The sequence below is a fragment of the Physeter macrocephalus genome, chromosome 7 (assembly GCF_002837175.3).
Source record: "Physeter macrocephalus isolate SW-GA chromosome 7, ASM283717v5, whole genome shotgun sequence".
Lineage (NCBI taxonomy): Eukaryota > Metazoa > Chordata > Mammalia > Artiodactyla > Physeteridae > Physeter > Physeter macrocephalus.
Window position 1 is genome coordinate 38,543,712 of NC_041220.1, and position 18,410 is coordinate 38,562,121.

At 36.8% G+C, this 18,410-nt stretch overlaps 1 protein-coding gene across 5 annotated transcripts in view; it reads left to right on the forward strand.

Annotated features, from left to right (window-relative positions):
• Window positions 1-18,410, forward strand: part of CENPC (centromere protein C) — a 93,762-nt gene that overhangs the window by 38,462 nt on the left and 36,890 nt on the right. For all 5 annotated transcript variants that reach the window (XM_007108001.4, XM_055085947.1, XM_007108002.4 and 2 more), the window contains 2 exons: window positions 12,373-12,564; window positions 18,149-18,410. In XM_007108001.4, coding sequence (XP_007108063.2) covers window positions 12,373-12,564; window positions 18,149-18,410 — 454 coding nt within the window. The remainder of the gene's footprint in view (window positions 1-12,372; window positions 12,565-18,148) is intronic.

Genomic DNA, 18,410 nt, shown 5'->3' on the forward strand with positions numbered 1-18,410 from the left:
GTGTGTGTGTGTGTGTGTGTGTGTGTATACACACACACACACACACACACGCACGCACACACACACATATACATCATACCTTCTTTATCCATTCATCTGTGGATGGACATTTAGGTTGCTTCCATGTCTTGGCTATAGTAAATAGTGCTGCAGTGAACACTGGGGTGCATGTATCTTTTCCAATTACAGTTTTCTCTGGATATATGCCCAAGAGTGGGATTGCAGATCATATGGTAACGCTATCTTTAGTTTTTCTTTTTTTAACATCTTTATTGGAGTATAATTGCTGTCTTTAGTTTTTTAAGGAACTTCCATACTGTACTCCACAGTGGCTGCACCAATTTACATTCCCACCAACAGGGTAGGAGAGTTCCTTTTCCTCCACACCATCTCCAGCATTTGCTATTTGTAGGCTTTTTGATGATGGCCATTCAGACTGGTGTGAGGTGATACCTCATTGTAGTTTTGATTTGCATTTCTCTAATAATTAACAGTGTTGAACATCTTTTCATGTGCCTCTTGGCCATCTGTATGTCTTCCTTGGAGAAACGTCTGTTTAGATCTTCTGCCATTTTTTGATTGAAGTTGTTTGTTTTTTTGATACTGAGCTTCATGAAGTGTTTGTATATTTTGGAGATTAATATCTTGTTGGTTGCTTCGTTTCCAACCAAATATTTCCAATGGGGAAATATTTTCTCCCATTCTTTGGGTTGTCTTTTTGTTTTGTTTATGGTTTCCTTTACTGTGCAAAAGCTTTTAAGTTTAATCAGGTCCTATTTGTTTATTTTTGTTTTTATTTTCATTACTCTAGGAGGTGGATCCAAAAAGATATTGGTGTGATTTATGTCAAAGAGTGTCCTGCCTATGTTTTCCTCTAGGAGTTTCATAGTATCCAGTCTTACATTTAGGTCTGTAATCCATTTTGAATTTCTTTTTGTGTATAGTGTTAAAAGAATGAAATTAGAACATTCTCTATCTGTGGCTGATGAGTTTTCCCAGCACCACTTATTGAAGAGATTGTCTTTTCTCTATTGTATATTCCTGCCTCCTTTGTAAAATTAATTGACCATAGGTACATGGGTTTATTTCTGGGGTTTTTGTCTTGTTCCATTGATCTGTATGTCTGTTTTTGTTCCAGTACCATACTGTTTTGATTACTGTAGTTTTGTAGTATATTCTGAAGTCAAGGAGCCTGATTCCTCCAGCTCTGTTTTTCTTTCTCAAGGTTGCTTTGGCTATTCGGAGTCTTCTGTGTTTCCATACAAGTTGTAAAAATTTTTTGTTCTGGTTCTGTGAAAAATGCCATTGGTAATTTGATAGTGATTGCATTGACTCTGTAGATTGCCTTGGGTAGGATAATCATTTTAACAATACTGATTCTTCCAATGCAAGAACATGGTATGTCTTTGCATCTGTTTGTGTCATCTTCGATTTCTTTCATCAGCATCTTATAGTTTTTGTAGTACAGGTCTTCTGCCTCCTTAGGTGGTTTATTCCTAGGTATTTTATTCTTTTTGATGCAATGGTAAATGGGATAGTTTCCTTAATTTCTCTTTCTGATCTTTTGTTGTTAATGTATAGAAATGCAACAGATTTGTGTTTTAATTTTGTATCCTGCAACTTTACTGAATTCATTGATGAGCTCTAGTAGTTTTCTGGTAGCATCTTTAGGATTTTCTGTATATAGTATCATGTCATCTGCAGACAGTGACAGTTTTCTTTCTTTCTTTCCAATTTGGATTCCTTTTATTTCTTTTTGTTTCCTGATTGCTGTGGTTAAGACTTCCAAAACTATGTTGAATGAAAGTGTTGAGAATTGGCATCCTTGTCTCGTTCCTGATTTTAGAGGAAGTGCTTTCAGCTTTTCACTGTTGAGTATGATGTTGGCTGTGGGTTTGTCATATATGGCCTTTGTTATGTTGAGGAATGTTCCCTCTATGCCCACTTTCTGGAGAGTTTTTATCATAAATGTGTGTTGAAGTATATCACTTTTTAAGTAATAAAGAGAAAAGGTATTTCTTACAGAAAGAATTTTCTCCAGAATAGTTAGTGGAATAGTAAACACTTACTAAATCTAATTGCACTTTATGTGTGCATAATATAATTTAATCCTTCTCGGCAATCCTATATGGTAGGAGATAACACTCAAAAAAAGTTAAATATTGGTCCAGGATCTGTCCCAACATAGAGCCCATATTTTCTCAGCTGTATCAAGAAGTTTTGAAATAAGTGAAAATGTTTTTGATGTTCAAATGGAAAAACTGTTATTTAGTGGGGAAATTTTCTTGACCAAAAATGTTTTTGCGCCTGAAGGTTCTAAATATACTATATTGTGGATATAGAGGGAAGAGAGAGTATATTAAAGCACAATATTTAAACTAGTTTTTAATAAAAAAAAATTCCACTTTAATATAGTTACCACTCAGTTATTTTAGCTTTCTTTTTGTATAGTCTATAACATAGACTTTATCTCACCTGAAATAATAGTTGTCAGACTTCAATTTTGCCTGTATGTGCCTTTGCATATTTGAAAAATTCTGCTTAGAATAGAAGGAAAAGTGACCTATTTTGTGTCCCTCTTATAAATGTCAGACGTGTACCACATCTTTTTTATTGGAATTATTCTTTATTTTTTTTTGCTTATTTCAGTTTCTTGTTAGTAGTTGTTCATTTTAAGGAAATACAACATGGAGAATCTGACTAAACTGAAGGTGTTAGTTAACACTACAAGAAAGCATTTTTCATACTAGTTCTTTAAGCTGAATATGAATTCATAAAATTTGAAGGTACAAAATTTTGATTTATCTATAATTTCTTAGGAAAAAACATTACATCAAGAAAGTGTACTTGCAAGATACTCTCTGAAATTATAAATGTTAAAGACTTATTGAGTACTTGCTATATATTGTACACTTATTTTCATGTATATTAAATTTTTCTTATCTAAGTTCATTAGTGAATATAGCATTCTGTATTAATTTTCTTTTGCTCTCATAACAACTTACTACATACTTAGTGGCTTAAAACAACACACATTTATTATCTTACTGTTCTGTGATTAAGGAGTCTGAAATGGATTTTACTGGGGCAAAATACAGGTGTTGACAAGGTTTTTTGTTCCTTTTTGGTGGTTCTAGGGGAGGATCTGTTTCCTTGCTTTTTCTACCTTCTTGAAATCACCTGTGTTCCTTAAATTATGGCTCCCCTTTTACATCCTCAAAACCTGCAATGCCAGCCTTTTTATTGTTCCAAATTTCTCTTGCCTCTCTTCCATCATCCCGTCTCTCTCCCTCTTACCACAGCTTTTAGGGACACATGTCATTAGATTGGGCCAACCTGGATAATCCAGGATAATCTCAGTATTTTAAGGTTTATAACCTTAATCATATCTCTAAAGTCTCTTGCCACGTAAGATAATATTTTCACAGATTTTGTTATTAGGGTGGGTGCTTCTTTAGGAGGCTATTATTCTGCCAACCACATCAGTTTTCAAAGACTAAAAATATTGAGATAATTTAATTCCAAAGATATTTTACTCTGAAGATAATTTTCCTTTAGTTCACAAGCACTTGACATACTCTCTTAATGCCTAAACTGATGACCTGGATTGAGCAAATTAACTTTTCTACTTTTATTGTCTCACAGGCTTCTCAAGCTGAACATGCTGGGAACTAAATTCCTCCAAACTTCTTCCTCCTCTCATTTTCAGTATCTTCATAAATGGAGCCGTTATAAATCTATTAGCTCAAGAAAGAAGTCTGATTCATCTTTAGCTACTGTTTTCTTTACCTAGCAAACCATATAAAGTCAGTAAGTCTTTTGACTTCTTCCTAAGTAGCTTTCAAATCTGTTATTTCTCTCCATTCCTCCTGCTACTCCCCTTACCGAAACTAGAGTAATTTATTTCTTAGAGTATTGTAGCAGTTTATGCATATACCCTCTCAGTTTTCTCTTCCTCTCCAGATTCATTTCCTGGGTTGCTTTATAATGAAATTTTTCCATTTCCATGAACAGACCACTTTCACAACTGTGGGCCTTTAAATACGCTCTTCCTTTTTTTTTTTTTTTTTAATTAATTAATTAATAATTAATTTTTGGCCGCACTGGGTCTTTGTTGCTGCGCACGCGCTTTCTCTAGTTGCAGCGAGTGGGGGCTACTCTTCGTTGCGGTGCATGGGCTTCTCACTGCTATGGCTTCTTGTTGTGGAGCACAGGCTCTAGGTGCGTGGGCTTCAGTAGTTGTGGCTCGTGGGGTCTAGAGTGCAGGCTCAGTAGTTGTGGCGCACGGGCTTAGTTGCTCCATGACATGTGGGATCTTCCCGGACCAGGGCTGGAACCCATGTACCCTGCATTGGCAGGCAGATTCTTAACCACTGCGCCACCAGAGAAGCCCTCTTCCTTTTACTTAGAAAATGTTTCCTAAATATACTCTCGGTTCCTTACCAAGCTTTGTACTCAGTTTAAATATCTCTTTCCTTGATAATTATCCCTCAACCTGGTATGTTCCTATATTTGCTCTAATAGCACTCTTCATTTTCAGACATGTAATTACTTGCTGAATTTGTCTTGTACTCTAGAGTCTGGACTGAAAGCTCCATGAGAACAGGGACTATATCTGTCCTATTCCTAAAATAGCCCCCATATCTTAGCCTTAGCATTTCTGTGGGTCACTGGAATATATTATCGACATTGACAGAAGTATTACTCTATTTTGAATGAATACTTTTGCAGTGTTTATTTAAAAATGCCCACCTTCAGAATCCTATTCCTGTACATGTAAATATGTAAAATTTTCTACAGTAGTCACCTCTTTTCTGGTTGTTTCCCTGCTTATGACATATGTCTCCTCAGTTCTAAGTCACCTCTCTTCACATTATCAGCTGTTTCATATATCAGCTTTATTTTCTGTATATGTTCCTTTTTTATTAGTTTTCTAAATTTGTTGTCATTCAGTTTTTAACCTTTCCTGATCTGGAACTGGATTCTGAAATGATGTTCTTAATTGGTTTGTTTCTTACTTTGTATGATTTTTTTTTTCCTGTATCACTGTCTGAATAAATCTTTGATGATAGCATTTTCCCCCTCACATTCTTTTGCTTTAAATCATTACTCACATTAGTGTTTGTTTGAGTCAATTCATGAACATGGACAATAATCTCTGTCATCATAAGCACCTCTCATTTGTTAGAGCAGTTCCTGAGAATATTTTTGAGAAGCATTAAGGGAAGAACAAGAAGGGAAGAAATAGAAGAAAAGAAGTTGGAGAAAAGAGATGAGATTGGAGAGGGGCTGGAAAATGATGCTCATCAGTGAGGATTCTTGCTGTTGTACAAATAATTCCTTAAACTACTAATCGCTGTCAACCATGTTGCAAGTTCTCATTCTTGCTTTAGTGTTTTGTAAATTGACTCTTTATTATTTTCTATATCTACTCCCTAAAAGATCTTATTTACTGAGAAGGTTTACTTTGTGGTAACTCTTCTAATGTCTTCCATTCTCATCACTTCAAAAGTATTGGTTGATACTATTAAGCATAATATTGGTAAAATAGATTATTTTCTTTTTTTAATTAAAATTTTTGTGCCTGGTTCAGTATAATTAAGGTGAATATACCTTATAAGCATGAATCAGTTCTCTTTTATCAGCATTTAATCCCAAATTTAAAGTATTGCCAAATCCTGTAACTTATTCTTAAAGTAGAATCAGAGAGTGATACTGCTGTAAGAGTTCATGACAGAATTTGGCTCATTTTATGCTTTATCCCTCTACTCCCCAATCAAATTTAACTGAGAGAATGACTAAAGCACCTAGAACAGTGCTTTTCATATTTGCATGTGCATTTGAATTCACTGAGGGTCTTGTTAAAATACTGATTAGTAAACTGATTTAGTAGGTCTGGGGTTGGACCCAAGATTCTGTATTTCTAAACAGTCTATTCCAGGTGATGCTGGTATAGCTGGTTTGTGAACCACATTTTGAATATCAAAATTTAGATAGTATCTAGGGCCTCCCTGGTGGCGCAGTGGTTGAGAGTCCGCCTGCCGATGCAGGGGACACAGGTTCGTGCCCCGGTCTGGGAGGATCCCATATGCCGCGGAGCGGCTGGGCCCGTGAGCCATGGCCGCTGGGCCTGCACGTCCGGAGCCTGTGCTCCACAAAGGGAGAGGCCACAGCAGTGAGAGGCCCACATACCCCAAAAAAAAAAAAAAAAAAAAAAAAAAATTTAGATAGTATCTAAAATATCTCATGCTGGGTAGCAGTTTTGCCAGTATCACTGCCTAGTGAAATATAGGCTTCAACCTGAATTCATTATTTTGATGCCTATTCATTGAGAGCCTGTGTACCAAACATAATGTTATATGTTATAGGTAATAAAGATGACTAAGGTGTAGTTTTCATTCTAGCCTAATTAAGCACCAGCTAACTTCTGATACTGTAGTATTCTGGTTCTCCATGTTCTTTGTTTGATTTCCTTCTGTGTCTTTTTATTGATTCGTTTTTCTCATTTCATCTATAAATTTTGATGACTGTCTCTATATTTCCCAAGTTTAACAGTTTTCCTTCTGTTCTTCCTTTACATTCATACCTTGAGAACATTTTTTCTTTGCATTAGATATTAACTCTGTCTGAATTAGTTCCCCAAATTTACCTTCTTAGTGATAGCTCTAGTCTTGTATGTCCAGATTTCAACCCCTATTATGCTGTCCTTTCTTCTTTTTATTCTGTATAATTTAAAACTTAATTATGTGGTTATATATAATGCCTGCTCTGTTGGCCTTATATACTATTTTCTGTTTGTTTTTTGTTTTTTTCTTCCAGTTTTATTGAGATATCATTGACATACAACACTATATAAGTTTAAAGTATACAGCATGATGATTTCACTTACATACATCGTGAAATGATTACCACAGTAAGTTTAGTGAACATCTATCATTTCATACAGATACAGAATTAAGGAAGTAGAAAAAAATTATTTTCCTTGTGATGAGAACTCTTTGGATTTACTCTCTTAACAACTATCATACATAATGTACAGCAGTATTAGCTATATTTATCATATTGTACATTATATTCCTAGTAATTATTTCTGTTATAATTGGAAGTTTGTACCTTTTGATTGCCTTCATACAATTCTCCTTCCACCCCCGCAAGCTCTGATAACCACAGATCTGATCTATTTTTCTAAGAGATTGTTTTTGAAGTATAATTGACTACAACACTATGTTAGTTTTGTCACACAACATAGTGATTCAGTATTTCTATACATTTCAAGCTGATTGCCATGACACATCTAGTTAAGATCTGTCACCATACAAAGATGTTACATAGTTATTGATTATATTCCAACACCATGTGTTTCATACCCATGACTCATTTATTTGCAGCTGGAACTTTGTACCTCTTAATTTCCCTCCCCTATTTCTTTTCTTCCATATCCCCTCCACATGTTTGTGTTTTTATACTTGTTTTCTAGTCTCATAGCACTGTGGTCAGAAATGTTGCTTAATATGATTGCAGTCTTCTTACGTTTACTGAGACTTGTTTTGTGGCCTACCGTGTGATCCATCCTGCAGAATGTTCCACTCCCACGCAAAATTTGGATGGAATGTTCTGTATATATCTTTAAATTCTATCTGATTTAATATGTCGTTTAAGGCCAGTGTTTTCTTGTTGATTTTCTGTCTGGATGATCTGTCCATTGATGTAAGTGGGGTTTACAGTTCCCTACTATTATTTTTAATGTCAGTTTCTCCCTTTATATCTGTTAGTATTTGCTTTATATATTTAAGTGCTCCAATGTTGGATGCATATATATTTACAATTGTTATATCTTCTCCTTGGATTGATCCCTTAATCATATAATGTCCTTCTTTGTTTCTTTTTAGAGTTTTTGTTTTAAAGTCTGTTTTGTCTGAAATAAGTATTGCTACCCCAGCTTCCTTTTGATTTGCATGGAATACCTTTTTCCATTCCCTCACTTTCAGTCTGTGTGTGTCTTTAGATCTGAAGTGAGTCTGTTGTAGGTAGCATCTATATAGGTCTTATTTTTCAGTCACTCTTATTTTGATTGGAGCATTTAGTTGATATTTATTGCCATTTTGTTAATAGTTTTGTAGTTATTTTTTGTTCCTTCTTTTGCTCTTTTCCCTTGTGATTTGATGTCTACCTTTAGTGTTATGTTTGGATTCTTTTTTTCCTTTTTGTGTATATGTCTGTTATGGCTTTTTGGCTTGTGGTTAACGTGGAGTTTATATATAGCAATCCATATGTATTACATGATTATTTTAAGTTGCTTATCTCTTAAGTTTGAACGCATTTTAACAACCCTGCATTTTACCCCCTATTTACCATGCTTAAAATTTTTGACATCGTATATACATCATGTTTTATTTATCCCTTAACTACTCGTTATGGATATAGACGACTTACTGCTTTTGTCCTTTAACCTTTCTACTAAGTTTATAAGTGGTTGATCTACTACCTTTGCTGTATATCTGCCTTTACCAATGAGATTTTTCCTTTCATGATTTTTATATTCCTAGTTGTGGCCTTTTCTACTTAAAGTCCCTTTAACACTGTTTATAAACCTGGTTCATGGTGCTGAACTCCTTTAGATTTTGCTTGTCTATAAAACTTTAGATCTCTCTTTCCAATCTGAATGATAGCCTTGCCGGATAGTCTTGTTTGTAGGCTTTTTCCCTTTTGTCACTTTAAATATATTGTGCTACTCCCTTCTGGCCTGCAGAATTTCTGCTGAAAAGTCAGCTAGTAGCCTTATGGAAGTGCCCTTGTATGTAACTAGTTGCTTTTCCCTTGCTGCTCTTAATATTCTCTTTTTAATCTTTTTGGTTTTTTTGGCCATTTTAACTTATTTTTTAAAAAAATTTATTGACGTATAGTTGATTTACAGTGTTGTGTTAATTTCTGCTGTACAGCAAAGTGACTCAGTTATACTTATATATTCTTTTCATATTCTTTTCTATTATGGTTTATCACGGGATATTGAATATAGTTCCCTGTGCTATACAGTAGGACCTTGTTTATCCATCCTATATGTAATAGTTTGCATCTGCTAATCCCAAGCTCTCAGTCCTTCCCTCCCCACTCCCCCTCCCTCTTGGCAGCCACAAGTCTGTTCTCTATGTCTGTGAGTCTATTTCTGTTTCATAGATATGTTCATTTGTGTTGTATTTTAGATTCACATAGAAGTGATACCATATGGTATTTGTCTTTCTCTTTCTGACTTCACTTAGTATGATGATCTCTAGGTCCATCCATGTTGCTGCAGATGGCATTATATTTCATTCTTTTTTATGACTGATATTCTATTCCATATATATAACATCTTCTTTATCCATTCATCTTTCAGTAAACATTTAGGTTGTTTCCATGCCTTGGCTATTGTAAATAGTGCTGCGGTGAACATAGGGGTTCATGTATCTTTTCTAATTAAACTAGTTGTTTGGGTTTATGCCCAGGAGTGGGATTGCTGGGTCATATGCCATTTTAATTTCATTGTGGGTTACTGTGGTCCTCTTTGGGTTGATCTTGTTTGGGACTCTCTGTGCTTCTTGAACCTGACCGTTGGTTTCTTTTACCTCATTAGGGAACTTTTCAGTTATTTTGTCTTCAAATATGTTCTCTGCCCCCTTTCTCTCTCTTTTTCTGAGACCTTTATAATGTGAATGGTAGTACACTTGATGTTGTTGTCCCACATATCTCTTAAACTGTCCTCATTTCTTTTTACTTTTTATTTTTTCTCTTCAGCTTGAATGATTTCCACTACTCTGTCTTCCAGTTCATTGATCCATATCTCTTTAGCATCTAATCTGCTGTTGATTCCTTCCAGTGTATTTTTACTTTTAGTTATAGTATTTCTTCAGCTCTGTTTGGTTCTTCTTTATAATTTCTAAGTCTTTGTTAGAAACTTCTAATTTCTCACTGTGTTCATCCATTCTCCCTAGTTCTTTGAGCATCTTTATTAAGATCTTTATCTTGAACTTTTTATTGGATAAGTGGGTTAACTTCATTTCATTTAGTTCTTCTAGGGCTTTATCTTGTTCCTTTGTTTGGAACATATTCTTCTGTCACCTCATTTTGCCTAATTCTCTTTTTATTTCGATGTGTTTAGTAGGTTGGTTACAGTTCCAATCTTGGGAAAGTGGCCTTCCTTATGAGATGTCCATTGGGTGCCCAGCAGTGACCTGCCCTCTGGTCATCAAAGCTATATGCTGTAGGGGTGCCCTGTGTGGGCTGAGTTGGCCCTTCAGTTGTGGCAGGTTGATTACTGTGGGTGCACTGGTAGGCAGGCTTGCCTCCATCTGGTTGGTTTTCTGGCCCTCCATAATGTGGAGGCTGCTGGCTGCTGGTGGGCGGAGCCAGGTCCTGGGGTGGCTGGGTGTGGTGTTGGCGATCTTGGAGCTAGTTTTTTCCTGCTGGTGTGCAGGACTGTGTCCTGGGGAGGTGGTTCCTGGGGTTGATGTTGTCTGCTGGTGGGCAGGACCTGCTCCTGACATGGGTGGCTGTGAGGCCCAGGGTGTCCTAGAGCTGGTGTACATTCACTGGTGAGCAGAGCTAGGTCCTGGGATTTTTGGCTGTAGAGCCCTGGGATTCCTGGAGCTGGTGTCAGCCTGATGGGTAGGGCTGAATCCTGGTGGTTGGCTGTGGGGTCCCAGGGGTCCAGGGGATAGTGCTGGCTCACTGGTGAGTAGGGCTGGGTCCCCCCTAGGCTAGCTTCTTGGCCTTGGGCATCCCAGGACCTGCACCAACCAGCTGGTGGAAGGATCTGGGTTCTGGCACTAACAAGCTAGAGAGAGGATTCCAAAATTGTGCTTGCCGACAGCAGTGTCCTTGTGATAGAACAAGCTCCCCAAAATGACTGCAGCCAGTGCCTGTGTCTCCAGGGTGAGCTCCAGTTGCCTCCTGCCTCTCTGGGAGGGTCTCCAAGATCAGCGGGTGGTTCTGACACAGGCTTCTTTCAAATTACTGCTTCTGCCCTGGGTCTTGGAGTATTTGAGATTTTGCCATTTTAATTACAGTGCCTTTGCCTGTTAAGAGTGGAGTATGTATTTCCTGTAGCCCTCAGCTTCTTGTGAAAGTAAGCCTCACTGGCCTTCAAAGCCAAACATTTGGGGGGACTTGTCTTTCTGGTACAGGAACCCTAGTCAGGGGAGCCCAGTGTGGGGCTCAGACCTGTGTCTGCCTGGAAAGAACCATGCAATTGTAATTATCCTCCTGTTTGTAGGTTGCCCACCCTGGGTCTTGACTCGGCCTTATCTTTCTCTACCTGTCTTATTGTGGTTCCTTCATTATATCTTTTGTTGTGGAAGGTCTTTTCTGCTAGCCTTCACATTGTTCTCATCAATAGTTGCTCTGTAAATAGTTGTAACTTTAGTGTGCCTGTTGGAGGAGGTGAGCTCAGGGTCTTACTGCTCTACCATCTTGGCCACTGCCCCTGGTCTTATATACTTTTATGGAGTTCATTTACTCTATGAGTTCCCTACTTGATATGATTTTAACTCCTTCTTTGGCTCTCACAGAAATCTTTGTGTCAGAAACTGCAAAATGCTGGTTTCTTGATTTACTAATTGGTCAAGAAAATTTTTCATTACATCTACTAATATCTACTGTTTTAAATCTTCTGAAAAAAAGAAAATTTCCATTTTTAAACTCATTTTGGTGGTTGTACATCTTTCAGATGCAGTGTTTGTATTAAAATAGCTTCTATTTCTCTGATTTCCCCTTCTTCCTGGTTGTCAGTCTTAAAAACAAAACTAGAATTTATCTGTCCCTTTTCTTAGATCTTTTCTTATGTACTTGCTTTTGTAGTAAAATGAAGTTACTATTGACGCCAAACCTTTTCATTAGCTTTTTGTTGCTTGCCATATTCATTGTTTTAAAAATTCTTTTTCCTCTTTAAATTCTGTTTAAAGAAACAATCTTTTTTCCTTCATATAGGAAAAATCTCTTTATTGAAAATGTCCTTAAAATATTCTCTTCCATAAATTAGATTGACAAAAATCATGAATTATTTTAAAAAAGAAAAGCAGTAGTTAACCTTTTTTTTACATGGGACTTTAGTAGTGGAAGGAGTCATATATTTCATTTTTCCTTTTCAGAGTATACTTTTTTTTGATTCAGGAGTATATGTTAGTTATCAAGCAATGTGAAAAGTTTGCATTTAACTGACAGAAAGTTGTAGATTTTATTGAGAACATGTGACTTTTAAAAAATAGAGATGAAAAGAAGCCCACAGAATAAATTTAAGAAGTTCCTATAATTGAGAGTTTTTTTTTTTATAATCTGCTCTGGTTTTCTGAATATTCTTTGGTGCAGTAGATTTTGAATTGTTTTTATTCTTTATTTTAGGAAGCAAGAAAGGTAGTACCAATGTTCCTCATGCAGAGAATCAGAAAAAAGATAAGGAATGCAAAAAGAAGCGTTTTTCAGATGGGTCCAAGAAGAACAAAATTGTACCTGAAGAATTGACTTCAACTGTCACAAGAAGTCGAAGAATTTCCAGACATCCATCTAATTGGTGGGTGGTAAAATCAGAGCAGAGTAAGTATTTTTATTTAAATTGTGTTCACTCTATAAGAGCCTCTATGTTTGATTTATGCAAAGAAAAATCTCATGAGGAAAAATTTAAATTGGATCATTAATAGAAATATTAAATCAATTAATTATAAAGATATTTATGAGGCTTTATCATATACAGTATTCTAGATATATGGATATGGCTGTGGAAGAATAAAACCAAAAATGAAAAATTGCTGCTCTTATAGGACTTACATTCTATTGGAGGAAGATCAGCAATATAGATATATAATTCATTCATTGATGGGTAATTGAGAAAAACAAGGCACATAAAGATTAGAGTTGGGAAGTAAATAGCAGAGCTGGGAGTAGGTAGGAGAATGGAGCAGAATATTGTTTTTGTAAAAGGTCAGTAAGAGTTGATTAGGATCTTTCAGAGCACATATATGAATAAAGTGAAGGAGGAAGCCATGTAAGTAATTTGGTGTGGAGCATTCCAGACCAAGGGAACAGTATTAGTATAATAAAAGTACTGATGGACCATGCTGGAAAAGCTTGAGGAATGTCAAAAAGTCAGTATGGCTGAAGAAGAGAGTAAGCCAGGGCAGATGAAATCAGAGAAGCAGGCTGTGATAATGAGTTTAGACAAAGTGTATTGGGAAGCTACTGGACAATTTTAAGCAATAAAGTGACCTGGTTGACTTATCTTTTAAAAGGATTATTTTTACTGCAATGTAGAGAGGGAACTAGGACTGGGCAAAAATGGAAGCAGGGAGATTAGTTAGGAGGTGGTTGGAGGGAAGAGAATGGAAATGGTTGGATTCAGGATATTTTTGAAGGTAAATCACAGCAAGTACTGATGAATTGGAGTGAGAGCTGGCTTCAAGGATGATTCAGATGCCTGGACAAGCAGAAGAATGGATCTGCTGTTTGCTGAGGTGAGGAAAGGTTTACTGAGATGAGGAAAGATATGAGAGAAGCAGATTTGGGAAGAATCTCAAGATTTTAGGTTCTAATATGTTAATTAGATATCGAAGTAGATATATTGAGAAGATAGCTTGATAAAATGAGTCTAAAGTTGGGGGGAAAGATCTGGGAGGACATATAATAAGGGAGTTATCACTATAGAGGTGATCGTTAAAACTTCAGGACTACTTGAAATCATCTAGTAATAGACTATACTTGGAGAAGAAAGAAAGCTAATAATTGATTCCTGGGAGACTCCAATGTTAGGAGTAGGGAAGAGAAAGGAAGATCCATCAAAAGGACTGAAAAGGAGCAGTTAGTGAGATTAAAGGAAAATGAGGAGAACTTAGTGTTATGGAAGTGAAGTAATGAAAGCATTTTAAGTATTGGGTGATGAACTATTTTAAATACTGCTCATGTCCTGAATTAGATGAGAGCTAAGAACTGACAATATGGTTTTGGCAACATGGAGGTTGTTGGTCACCTTGATAAAAATTGTTTCTGTAGAATGATGAGACCAAAAGCCTGATTGGAGGTGGGGTTCAAGGGAGTGTAGGAAGTGAGGTAGGAAAGACAGTAAGATAAAGGGACATAGCAGATATGGGGTCAAGGGAAGGTGTCTCTCTCTCTCTTTTAATATGCAAGATACTACATCAGCTTATCTGCTCATTAAAACGACCTTGTAGAAAGGTAGAGGATAAATATAGGATCACAGTCCTTGTGTAGGCAAGGAGTAGGGTGTGATCCAGTCCATAGTAAAAGGGTTAGCTCTAGACAGGAGCAAGGACAGTATATCATATAAAAGAGGAAAGGAGGGGTATATGGTGACACTTAGAAATAGGTTGGTAGAGTTGATGGTGCGAAGGTAAATGTTGGGCAGTGGAGACATTGAATAATATCCTCCGAACTGAGAAGGAACTTTGAGAGTGAAAAACCAGGCAACTCCATAAAGTACAATTATGAAGTTTATTTTGGGTGTAAAGGCAGGATCAGGTGGTTGATGATCCAGAGGCATTCGCAGCTGCACTCCACACAGCCAAAAGGGATACAGGGGGATTTAAAGGGGCCAGAACTAAAAATAGATTCTGACTACTAGTGAGAAGCACATCTGCACAGATAGGAACCAGGGCTTTTCTTCCCCTCTGCGGTCTCATTTAACCATCTGAGTCAGTAAAGGCATTCTTCCAGTTTTCATATCAGATTAAGGCAAGGATAAAAGTTGATAGGGAACATATCTGGCTTGGGCACATTCCTTTTGAGGAGGCTAAACCTCAGTCACACTGAGGGGAAGGGGGTGGGACTGTGGGACTAAGAAGGAACTGACAAAATGGAGTGAGTGTAGTTCAGCCACACAGTGAAGATGTACTCTTCTGAACATTATTGTTTTCTCAGTGGAATAGTAAGCAGGGTCATCAGGTAAAAGTGAAGTGGGAAAGGTGATAATGGATGTCTGAAGTTACCTTGTAGTGATAGGATACAAAGCAAAATCAGCAGAGAAAAGTTACACGGACAAAGTCTGAAGGAAATCGTGTGCAAGCTTCCAAGAGTCTTCTCCCAGTGCATTCGTACAGAAGGCACTTTAGTTCCTCTAGCGGTGAGTTTTGACAAGTGTGTAAAATGTTGTTTATCAAGGAAGCTCATTAGAGATTTAGTGCCCAAGATTTTTATTGGCGATGGTCACCTAGGCACCCTCTGCCTAGCGTGTCCTAAAATTCCAGGCTCCCTGAAGGAAAAGCAAGTATTCGTCATAAACCATATTTTTTGCACAAGGAGTTTAGGCACACTAAACCACATTTACCAGTTATGAAATGATGGGAACCCTCCTGAAATTCAAGTGCCTACACGCTACCCAAGGGCTAACTTTGCAAGCAGGCCTTTCAAAGGATAGCATTCTTAGGCCTGCTATGCCAGCTCTTTTCTTTATAATATGAAACATTTATTGTTTTGGTAGAATGTTTTGAAGGAGATGATCATGGAAAGACTGGTATATGGTAAGGTAACATTTACATATTTAGATACTGTCGACTGGGGCATTTAAATCAGTAAGTGAGAGACTAGTACATATTGGCACTGTATCTGTGAGGTCTTGTTGATACGAATTATTGAATTGTAATCCAGTAAGAAATGTTTATTCTTTTGCAGCTCTTGGATTTTTGAGTTAGATCTGAGTTCAAATTATGATTCCTCCTCTTTGAGGAGATTACTTTTTTCAGTTTCTCACTCTGTAAAATGTGATTACCAATATTTCCACCTCATTAAGTTGTTAAAAGTATTAAATGGCATATACTTAGTATTAAAATGTTAACTACTACTGTTACTCCTATGGAGAACTCATCTTTTTGCCCCACGTTGCTGGAAACTACTATGGTCAGTGAACGTGTAAATATATGGATTAATAAAAATCTTAGAGCTTGGATAAGCATGCTGGAACTCCAAAATTTACAAAAAAAGACCTGAAATGTATCAGTCCTGAGACATGTTGGGTTGCTGATCAAGTAGAAAGTCACAAAAGTGGAGGAATGCTTACAGATCACCAAACTCCTTCATCTGATGGAAGAAGAAACTAAGTCTGAAGCATAGAAAAGCAACATAAATTCCCCCTAAGGTTATAGACCTTTGTGCTAGATTTGGAAAATAATGGAACCCAGATTTCTTGACTCTTGATCTACTGCCTGTAGTGTACACGTGACCCTCTTGCTTTTTCATATATGTCGAGAAACATTTATTGAGTTTCCACTGTGAGGCAGGAATGGTGTTAGGCTGGGCCAGGTCTAGATGAGGCAAATGAGCAACCTAGAATGGGAAATTTAAGGAGACACTTGGTCTTAGGGTTGTGTGAGTGACTTGGAGTAAACACCTTTTTAAATTTTCCACCCTAGTTAGAATTTTTATTTTTTCCGTATGAGAACTTTTAAGATATACTCTCTGATGATCATTTTGCAATATATAAATATATTAATTATTGTATTCTGTACCTTAAACTTGTACAGTGTTAATATGTCGATTTTTTCCCAGTAAAACTGGGAAAAAAATTTTTTCTACCCTAGGCTACTCTTGCTTCACCATAATCCTGCCCTTGCTGTTAGGCATGAGGAATATAAAGATAGGTAAAACATCAATCTTGGTCTTAAGGATTGCCAGTCTGCTGGAAGAGAGTGATAAGTAAACAATCAGATGTATGATAAACATTGTCAGAGGACTGAGAGAAAGCTACCTAATTTAGCCTTGGGAATTAGAGAAGGCTTCCTGAAGATTGGATTAGGAGTCAGCTATAAGTGCTTGGGTGTGGTGAGGAAAAAGGATGGAATGTTTCAAGCAGAAGTAGCATGTGTAGAGATCTGGAGCTGAGAGCTTGATCTTTTGTTGCATTAGAATTATCTGGAGGAGTTGTTAAAACACAAATTATAGGACCCTACTCTGAAAGTTTTGGGTTAGTAGGTCTGAGGTAATAAGGCCTGAGAATTTTCATTTCAAACAAATTCCCAAGTGATGCTGATCTGCTGGTCTAGGGACTATTTAAGATCAGTGCTTTGGAGAAGTGCAAATAGTTCAGCACTGCTGCCTTTTTTTTGATTTGTCTGTTTGGAGCAGAGTGTTGAGAGTTACGATTAATGAAATAAGCTATCTAGATGTAGTAATAAATTAGAATTGAAAATATTTAGACTTGATCCTTAAGCTATAGGTAATCACGAAAAGATTTTAACCAGGATTGTAGTGATTCAGTTTGTGTTTTCCAAGGATGATTCTTGAAGCAGTGTGAAGGATGGATTGAAGAATGGCAAAGCTAGAGAAAGGAGATCAGTTAAGAGGCTGTTTTAATGGTCCAGATAAGAAATGATAAAAGTCCCTGCTAATGACAGGCAGCAGAGCTTAAAAGAAGAGGATTTGAGAGACATAAAAAAAAGTAAAATGACAGGATTTAGGGATTGCTTGTGGAAAGGGACAGGAGTCTTGGATGACTCAGATTTCTGATTTAGGCATCTGGGTAGTTAGTTATACTTTTCATTAAGATAGGAAATAAAACCAGAGTGGCAGATTTGGGGGAGAGTGGTAGGTGAATACTATAGATATCAGCATGTAGATAGTAATTAAAGTTATGGGTTGATAGGTCCCTCAGAGAAGGTACATAGAGCGAGAAGATGAAGCTGATACCTTGGGGAAATACCAGGATCTTAAGGATGACTAGAAGAGTAGTGGGCAGAGCCAGAGAGGATGGTTTTGGAAACTCGTGATAAATTTAAAAGGTTTGGTACATGTATCTATAAATTGAAGAGCTGCATAGTTTATGAATTTAACTTGAAAACAAATATAGCCTATGAGGGACTTCCCTGGCAGCCCAGTGGTTGAGACTTTGCCTTCCAGAGTAGGGGGTGTGGGTTCGATCCCTGGTCGGGGAGCTAAGATCCCACATGCCTTGGGGCCGAAAAAACCAAAACATAAAACAGAAGCAATATTGTAACAAATTCAATAAAGACTTTAAAAATGGTCCACATCAAAAAAAAAATCTTATAAAAAAGAAAACAAATATAGCCTATGAGATCGTGGTGTGTATGTGTTTACATGTAAAATATAAATCATGTTGGTATTTTAGTGAGCCGAATAATCAATTATACTAACTTTAGATTATCATTTAATCCTTTAGGTCCTTTTTCTAGCAATTCTTCAGTAAGAAGTGAATTGTCATTGTATCATAACAGTAAACAAAAATCTGCTGAAAAAACAAACCAATCATCTAAGAATACTGGGAAAAAAACTATTCCATTTAAAAGGCAGAAGAGAACTAATGAAGGCAGCTCAAGAACACAAAAGGTTTTAAATGCTAAAGATTCCGGTTGTTCCCAGAATGAGTCATTGGAAAGCGGTGAGGCAGACCCAGCTGAGAAGAAAAACCTTAATCCTTCTGG